The following is an 8,790-nucleotide window of genomic DNA, read 5'->3' as shown; positions in this document are numbered from 1 at the left end:
AAAGCATTCATCCCCGTGCCTCCTGGTTTTATGCTGACACATGGAAGTTATATGGGAATTTAAAAAATAAATAAAGAAAAGAAAAGAAAATATTACTCACATCAACAATCTAAATATTTCTAATATCAATTGTTGTGTTTCAAATAAGATTGCCATGGTGAACAACAAACTGTTCTCCCCAGACAGAGGCTGTAGCTAGGTTGGCTACTACAGTAGTTTTACCTGCAGCTCACCTGTGTTACCTGTGGAGGACACGGCCAGGGAGTGTTTGTTCTCTGACATCTGTCCGCCGCCGCCGCCGCAGCAGCAGCTAAAGGAGCCAGCCCGGACCTCACGGGGGGCGGGGTTAAAGAAAAAACAAGGAATTTCCTGGTGAGCTACGACAACGCAGGAAGGTACAGTCTGCTCCGTCTGAAATGAGAAGTTTTCATCCGTTTTGACACCGCACCGACACCTGGATGTTTTACTCACAGCTTGAAAGAAGCAGTTTGTAACCGTGTAAACGTATCGTCTTAACCGCCGTTAGCCTGTTAGCTTATAAAGTTAGCGTTAGCACACCAACCTGTGGATAGCAGCGGTTGGTTAGCTCGCAGCAGGCTAACGTTACTCCACCAAACGGTTTAAGGGTGAAAAGTGTGAACATAGCGTGAACAGATAAGTGTCATAACATGGAAGAAACCACCACAGATTAACTTTAATTCTACTTGTTTTACTGTTACTTTTGTTCGGACAAGTGTCTGAATTGTGCTGCGGCTACTAGATGTCGCTAAGTGATGTCAAAGGAAGCGCGTGGTTAAGTCACCCTGAACGGCTCAGGCGGGCGGAGTCATGGCCGTAAAGCGGTTGTTTTGTAAAGATGCAAAGTTATTTCCTGTGTGTGAGTGAGTGAGTGAATGAATGAATGGTGAATAACTGCAGAGAGTTACTAACTGCAAAGGAACAAAATGGGATAAAGAAATTAATGACATAACAGAATAAATCCATTGGAGGAAATTATTGTGTCAAAGCAGCTCCAACAGAATAAAATAATTTAGGATACAGTATCAAAATCTGTGTAAAATTATAAGTAGACATAAAACGTATTTACAGTAATTCAGTTAGTGCAGGATGAACAATTGTGTACAAGTGCAGGTGTGCTACTCTTTAATAATAATAATTATTCTGTTTAAAGAGTCTGATGGCTGCTGGCAGGAAATACTTCCTGCTCCTTTCAATCTTGCACCTGTATGCTAAATGATAATAATCAGATTATGAATGTGTATATTGCTTAATCAAGTAAATAATTGCAGATGACAGATGATTACTGTGCTGGTTTATGGACACAAAACAGCAGATTGTTCATGATTAATTAATTATTTCAATTTCTATGCAAAGATACAAAATATTCTCAAGTTTCAGGAACAATTTAACGCTTTTCGTGGTTTATTGAATGTGCGTGTGGGCAATATATTGTGTGGGTGTCGGTCTTGGGCTGCTGAACAAGACCCAGATGACATTAACGTGGGTCTGTCGTGGGTTTTTCTGACTCTCCTCTGACTCCTCGAAGCCTAGTGACTAATCAAGATAACAACTGGCTGATAAAACCATAATGAAAATAACTGGTTAGCTACTGTGCATGTGGGTTCCCTCAAGTTGATGAGTCAGTTTACTTATGTTTACTTATACAAATTGTCGATGGCAACAGATGTGGGTGGGAAAGTGATGTTTTATTATTAACTAATGTTTCCTCGTTTCCTGATGTAATTGCTGCATTGACTACCCCTTATTGCTTGTTAATGGCAATCATTACATCATGACATAAGGAAACTGTACAGGATATGTTGAATTAAACATAATATTAGTGGATTTACATGACTGTTGCAAAGTTTTACCACATGCTGAAGGTTTGCAGGTTTTTTTTCTCCTCAGGTTTGATAGCTTACCGAGTTGCCGTCTTTTTTTGCTCCTGCTCAGCTGTGTGTGTTTGTATGTGTTCAGGTCAGGATGAATGTGGGCGTAGCTCACAGCGAGGTGAACCCCAACACGCGGGTGATGAACAGCCGAGGGATCTGGCTCACCTACCTGCTCCTGACCGTCGTCCTGCACGTCGTCCTGCTCAGTATACCCTTCTTCACCGTGCCGCTCGTCTGGACCCTCACCAACGTCATCCACAACCTGGTCAGTCCAGAAGAACGTGTAAAAACAACAACAACAATTGTTACTGCACTGAATGACGTTTTAACTATTACAGGCCCTGCAGAGGGTTTGTAGGTTAAAATGATTTATTACAGGATTTATTGCATATCTGTCACGTCTGTTTGTTTTCAGGACAGGTCAGTATTTACTATTAGATCTGACTAGAATCTCACAGTTATTAATTTCCCATAAAATAGACTTTTAACCAAACAAAAGACAACATATTTTATTGGGAAATTGTTAAGACTGTCTTATTCTTAGATTGATTTAGATTTATTTGTGTATTTTGGTCATTCAACATAACAGCAACAGCAAAAAGCAACGTAACAAAACACTTTAACTGAAAAGCTGTAGGCTATAGCTATAAGCTTATAACGCCTACCCTTGTTCTCACCAGTCGTTCAACTGTACAAATTTGTAATTCATCCATTTCCTCTTCCAGCATCTTTTTGCAAAGGCAATGATACCAACCAATATATTAGGGGTGGGGGAAAAAATCAATTCATGTACAAATCGCGATTCTTATCCTCTACGATTCTGAATCGATTCATAAACTTCAAAAATCGATTTTGTTTATTAGCATTTCCTCCGTCTCTCCGTGCGCCCTCACAGGCTTCTGTACACGGCGTTGCAGCGAGCTCAGATAACTGGCGCTCGTTAACAGATTAATAACTGATGAGATTAAAATACTCTATTGAACGTCTGTGACGAGGCTCGTGCTGATCAGCAACCCGACCCTCTGTCGAGGAGAGAGGACGATCGCTGTTATTTTAAAACACACACTGCTGCAGCTGAGCAGCATTCCTGATGGGACGAGTGTAAAATTATCTCATCTTGAAGTATGAACTGTCAGGAAACCTCTGTCTCTAACAGTGTTTTGTGTTTATCTGTCTCTCTCTCCTCTGCAGGTGATGTACCTGTTCCTACACACAGTGAAGGGCACTCCCTTCGAGACGCCGGACCAGGGGAAAGCTCGTCTCCTCACACACTGGGAGCAGATGGACTACGGCGTCCAGTTCACATCTTCGCGGAAATTCCTCACCATCTCACCGATCGTCCTGTGAGTGTGTGTTTCGGTGTTTTAATCCTGCCATGTGTCCCACAGCTAACACCGCTCTGATTATGAAGAGTTAGAGGCTATGAGGGGATTTCACAGACTCCTCTGTGAAACATAGCATTACATAACATCCATATTCTGGTGAAGGCGTTATTCTAAATAAGGTGACCACATATGCAGCAGCAGCAGCTCCAGGAATATTCCCGTTTACAAATGAATCTGCATAATATGAATAATCCAACGATGTTCACTAGTGGTGGTTGTAGCATCACGCCGTCTGAAGTCATAACGAAGGTGTGTTCTTCCCCATCGTGGTGTTTCCTCCCGTCCAAACACTGACGCGTTGTGAGTTCATCTAACAAACATTTTAAACATGCTGCACGTGCTGCACCCTTTCTATCGGATTTATTACATATCTGAAGCAGATTTTTCAGGATAGGACGATAATTACCATCGGATCAATCTGAGAGTCATTAATCCAGTGGTTTCCAACCTTTTTTGGCTCATGACCCCATTTTGAAAGTGAAAGTATTGAATACAGTTGTTTAAGATTGTCTGTGGTGTTTTTAGTCATATTTAAAAAAAGAAAAATAATTAGTTAAAAAAATATTTTTTATCAATTACTAGACATTTCAGGCAACCCCACGGTTGGAAAACACTGCATTAATCCATAAAACACTCATGTCAAACAGAAGACAATAGGTCTTCTTCTGAAGTAATGTAGAAAAGTTGGGGTTTTTCTTACACTCAAGGACGAAGGCTCTGGACTTTTCCCTCAAAACATAATAAAACACAGCTGATGTTTCTGCCTCTCCCTCAAAACGACAGCTCTTCTTTGAAGGAGCCATGTTGTTGTTGTTGTTATTGGTTTACGCGCTTCACCAGGAAGTTGGCATCCACTCACTGAAATATGCAGTGAAAACTCCAGCAGGAATATTTGGTGAACACGTCATGTCTCAAAAATGTGACTTAAGATCAGAAAACACCACAGATCTTAATACAATTATTATTTACTATTTATTTGGAAACGTCTTATTCAGAATTTGAGCTTATTCACACTATTAATGTCGGAGTATTTCTGTGCACGTAGACATAGACGATGACTCAAAGCGATTCGAGCGTTGTCATGCTCACACTGCGAGAGTAAAATCATTCACGGCTTGTTGACAGCGGCCGGTATGTGTAAAGAAAAATGTTTGCTGGCTTGTTGTTGTCTTGGCGACCGGCCAGGGGAAACACTGTAACTGCAGCTGAAGGTCAAGCGCAGTCGCACTAATGTGTAATTCACAGGCGCTCGGTCATCATGGATACAAACAGCACATAATTAGATGTATAAACAGCTGGAACAGGTGTGTGTGTTGACTCACCTGTGAACAGTTTTAGGTTAACTGACTCATCTTTTATTTATTTATTTATCTTTTTGCTCATGCACAGATCAATTCACCACTGTTGCGATGGCGGTTTTAGATGGCGGTGAATTCACCAGGTGAATTTCTTGGTGGTCCTGGTAACCACTAACCACACCTGGAGCTTTGTGACTTGTGGTTTAAAACTCGGTCTCTTCCTCTTAATGGTTTTCCAGCGGACTCGCTTTAAAACACGAATCCTGCAAAGGGGAATATTAAATACTAGTAGCGTCATGGTTTCACACAGTAGATAATACAGTACGCTAACTTCTCCTGCACAGTCATCATGACAGATTGACTTTTTGTTTCGTTTGCATGCTAATATGTAAATGCAAATCCAAAACAATGAACTCCTTTGTTTGAAACATCAGCGTGTTGATTTTATGTTTGTGATCATGTTGCCATGTTAGCATTAGCATCAGCCACACAGAGCCGTTGTTGCAAATATGTATTTCTATGTCTTATGTTTAAATGTTTTTGTCTTATTTTCTTTTTTTTATTTATTATTTTGTCTTTCATATTAGGAATAAACACTTACTTAATCGATCAATCGATCAATCAATCAATCAATCAATCAATCAAGTAAACATGATAGTTAATTGCTGTATGATAAAATTTAGATTCATAATTACTTTATTGATCAATGGAGGGAAATTTTTCTGCCTTAACTGCTGAATTGTAAGAGAAATCAACACAAAGTGAGATAAATAAAATATTATTACTAAGATAAAAAGCAGAATAAAATAAGATAAAAATAGAATAAGAATAAAAATATAATAATAATTAACATATGTACATTTACTTGGCAAAAAATGCTTATTTAATAAATTTTGAGAGCAGCTGAGTGCAGGGAGATTAAACCGATGCATTTAGAGATTAGATGAGACGATAGATTTGGATTTGTTGTGATTAATACTGACGTTTTTGAAGTGAAACTTTCAGCATGAATATTGATCCTGATGAACTACTGCTGCTTTACTTTATTCTCATCTCTCTCTCTGTGTCTGTCTTTACAGGTACATTCTTGCCAGTTTCTACACAAAATACGACGCCACACATTTCCTCATCAACACCAGCTCCCTCCTCAGTGTCCTCCTCCCCAAGCTGCCGCAGTTCCATGGAGTGCGGATATTTGGGATCAATAAATACTGAGACTGAACACTGGATTTTTAAGCAGCAACACTGGACTACTTTTTTTTGTTTCCGAACTGTTTTTATGTTTTGACTCTTGAGGAGAAGAGATCCAGGTCGATTTGTCTTAACTGTACAGACTGTGTGGAGTAATAATATATTAAAGTTGCAGGTTTTTTTGTTTTTTTTTGCTGCATCTTGCAGCCTGAGAGGAAAAAAAAAAGAGAAAAGGAAAAAAGTAAATGCACCGCTGCTGAAAGTCATTTTTCTTCTTCACTGACATTTCTGATGTATGTTTCCAAAGCCAGACACATTGCTCATCTTTTTATCATCTTCCAGTTGTGATGTATATCCATTCTTCTGTCTGAGCTTTTTGTTGTTGTTACAATTCAACTGTGAGTGTTTGGTTTGCAGGTTGTGGACGACAGTTTAAATTTTCCTTTTTTTTTTACTCATGCTTTTTTTTTTCCCCCTGTTGATTTACTATGAAGGATTTACATGCAGCATGCATATACACGCCCACACGAAACACTGCAGCCTTTGTTTTGCAATGATACACATAATTATGTAATTTACTGTTTGATTTTCAACGTTTATAAAAATGAGCAGTGACAGCGACACGATGGTGTGCACACGTGGTCGTCTTATCTTTATTTCACACGCTTGAGGTTTTCTTTTGCGGAGGTTTAAAGAATCAATTGATCAGTTGTGGGCTAGTTTGTAAGACATGGGGAAATCCAGACACTTTACATGTGTGTGTGGGGAGGTGTTGCACAGTGTTTGCTGTATGCTCGTATATCCTAGGGATTCCCCCCCACTTCCTCAAGCAGTGTGTTCAGGTTTGCATTGCAGCGAGGTTTCCAAATTAGTGACGTATGCTTTGGGGAAGTAGCCCACAGGAAATGCAGTGGCATGTGAATGTGATTACACAACCTGAACCTGGGGAACGCATGCAAATACTGTAGGGTTTAATCAGCTGTTTGAAACGTGTTGTGTAATCGAGTACAACGCGAGTACAAGAGTTTTCATTTTGCAGAGACACAGAGAGAGAGAGAGAGATGGGATCCAGAGAGAAGTTGGACTATAAATGTCACAATGTCCCCGAGACAGATATGGCCGAGCGAATACAGAGTGTGTGTGGTTTTTTTTTCTCTCTCCAACATGTACTAAGAGCAGCCTGAGTTGAGATAAGACTGATTCACTCTAACAACGAATGAATCATCCCTCCTCCTCCCTTGTTCTGCTTCCACTTTTTAATTGGACGTGAGGTGAGGGAATCACGATGACACACACTTGTGTATTTACATCGCTCTGGACACAGGAGTCATATGTATGACACATGCAATTAAGGCGTTTGTCATCACTTTGATTGTTTTTTCTAATTCCAAACACAGATGTAAAGATATACCAGAGTTAAGAGATAGGAAAAAGGTCAGGAATTTTCTCCTTTTGCAGTAACAAGGTCGACAAAGTGGAGTCTTGGTAACCGAGGAAAACAATGTCACTTTTCTTCATCCAAAAAGACACACCAAAAAACATCCAAATACCTCCATAGTGCTCGTCTGTAATGTCCCTCTTGTACTGAAGCCCCGACATGAGAAATTGTTCCGAAAAAAATTAAATAAGTCTATATTTTAAGCTTGTTTGTAGCGGAAGCTCCCAGTGTCTCGGTTCACTGCTCTTCCTGTGTCAGTGCAAATCGTGCAAGATTTACAAAGAAAAGTAAGCCCCGTTCGCCACCGTCATATGGACATGCAGTTCTGCACGGAGCCCCGCTGTAACTCCGAGAAGCCACGGAGGACTCTGAAACCTCTCCCAAACCTTAGTCGACATGAGGGTGAGTAGATAATGAGTGAAATTTGAATTTTGGGTGAACTATCCCTTTAATGAATCCAAAAATCCCAAACTATTGATGATTCAATTCTGCATACTATGCCAATTCAGTCTCATATAAAACCTACCTTGACTACTTTGGTCCAAAGTGCAAAAACATAGAGGGTTTACAACAACGGCTCTTAAAGCAGAAGTAAGCGATCCGGTCGTTTGGGCTGATGCTGCGTTCCAGGCAGGCTTTTGAAACCGTAAGTTACGGCTTGAAGTCACGACTTAGGACTTTGTAGCGTTCCAGGCAACCCACTCGTGTTTTTCCGACCTGTTGCACCTGTTTTACCTGTGAAAGTCACTATAATGGCCACTCGTAACTTCCGACCCATGAACTCGTACCAGATCGAACTGACCCTTCGCCAACTCCTCCCACCAACGGCTATTGTCCAATCCTACGTTAGCAACCGTAACTATAGGCCTGGCAAGCTTTCCGCAGTGAGTCATTACGTTTGCTTTTGTGGACACATTTTGAGACTAGGACGAAAAACATTTGTTTGTAGAGAAGGATATTGTTGCTGCTGCTGCTACTACGGCGGTGGCGGCGGCGGCGGCGGCAGTAATATAGAGATGTTCAGATACGAGCTGACTTTTTTTTCGACTTGAGCAAGTGTAAATATGGGGATAACCATATGTTCACCTCCGAAATGACAGCTGTACTTTTACCGCGTTTACCTGGGCTTTTAGGCGAGGGATCCTCCAGGCAGGGACTGCTTTCACTGACTGATACAGCGGTGGGAGAAAAAAAAACAGCAGCGAAAGTTGTATGTGGTTCACAATCACCCAAAAACTTGCAGTTTGACAACGTTTCATGACCAGTGAGATGACCTAAGTCTTCGTGGGTTGATAGACGGTAAAATCACCGGTCCTTACTGCTGCTCTGTACATTGTCCAGTCGTGTTGTTGAGCAGATGTTTTATCCTCCTGCGCGAGTCACGTCACTGAAAACTATGAATGATCTTTGTGACTTCTTCTCTCTATTATCTCAGAACAGTTTATCCAGAAATTTGCTGATATTTCCTTTGAAATCGATACCAAATACTGCCAGGAGCATGGCTGGGAGTGAAAGCTTGCCCGGCGTAGCAACAGTAACCAAGGGGGCGGGGCTTACGCGAAGGGTCAATTGGTACGACTTCACAG

The 8,790-nt window shown here is 40.8% G+C and overlaps 1 protein-coding gene across 2 annotated transcripts; it reads left to right on the top strand.

The window, feature by feature from the left end:
- The first annotated feature begins 226 nt into the window (after positions 1–226).
- ormdl2 (ORMDL sphingolipid biosynthesis regulator 2) lies at positions 227–5,804 on the top strand. 2 transcript variants are annotated; one of them, XM_085782769.1, is made up of 4 exons: positions 227–372; positions 1,983–2,157; positions 3,084–3,235; positions 5,655–5,804. In XM_085782769.1, exons 2-4 carry the CDS (start codon positions 1,984–1,986, stop codon positions 5,788–5,790), a joined length of 462 nt encoding a protein of 153 aa, XP_085638895.1. In that variant the 5' UTR covers positions 227–372; position 1,983; the 3' UTR covers positions 5,791–5,804. The 2 variants fall into 2 exon arrangements, with proteins under 2 accessions (XP_085638895.1, XP_085638894.1); XM_085782768.1 differs by having other exon boundaries at positions 360–395.
- The last annotated feature ends 2,986 nt before the right edge of the window (positions 5,805–8,790 follow it).

Source organism: Trachurus japonicus, chromosome 7, assembly GCF_045865225.1.
Source record: "Trachurus japonicus isolate A0001 chromosome 7, Traja_1.0".
Lineage (NCBI taxonomy): Eukaryota > Metazoa > Chordata > Actinopteri > Carangiformes > Carangidae > Trachurus > Trachurus japonicus.
The sequence above is the reverse complement of the archived record's forward strand: the minus strand, read 5'-3'. Positions and strand labels throughout refer to the sequence as shown.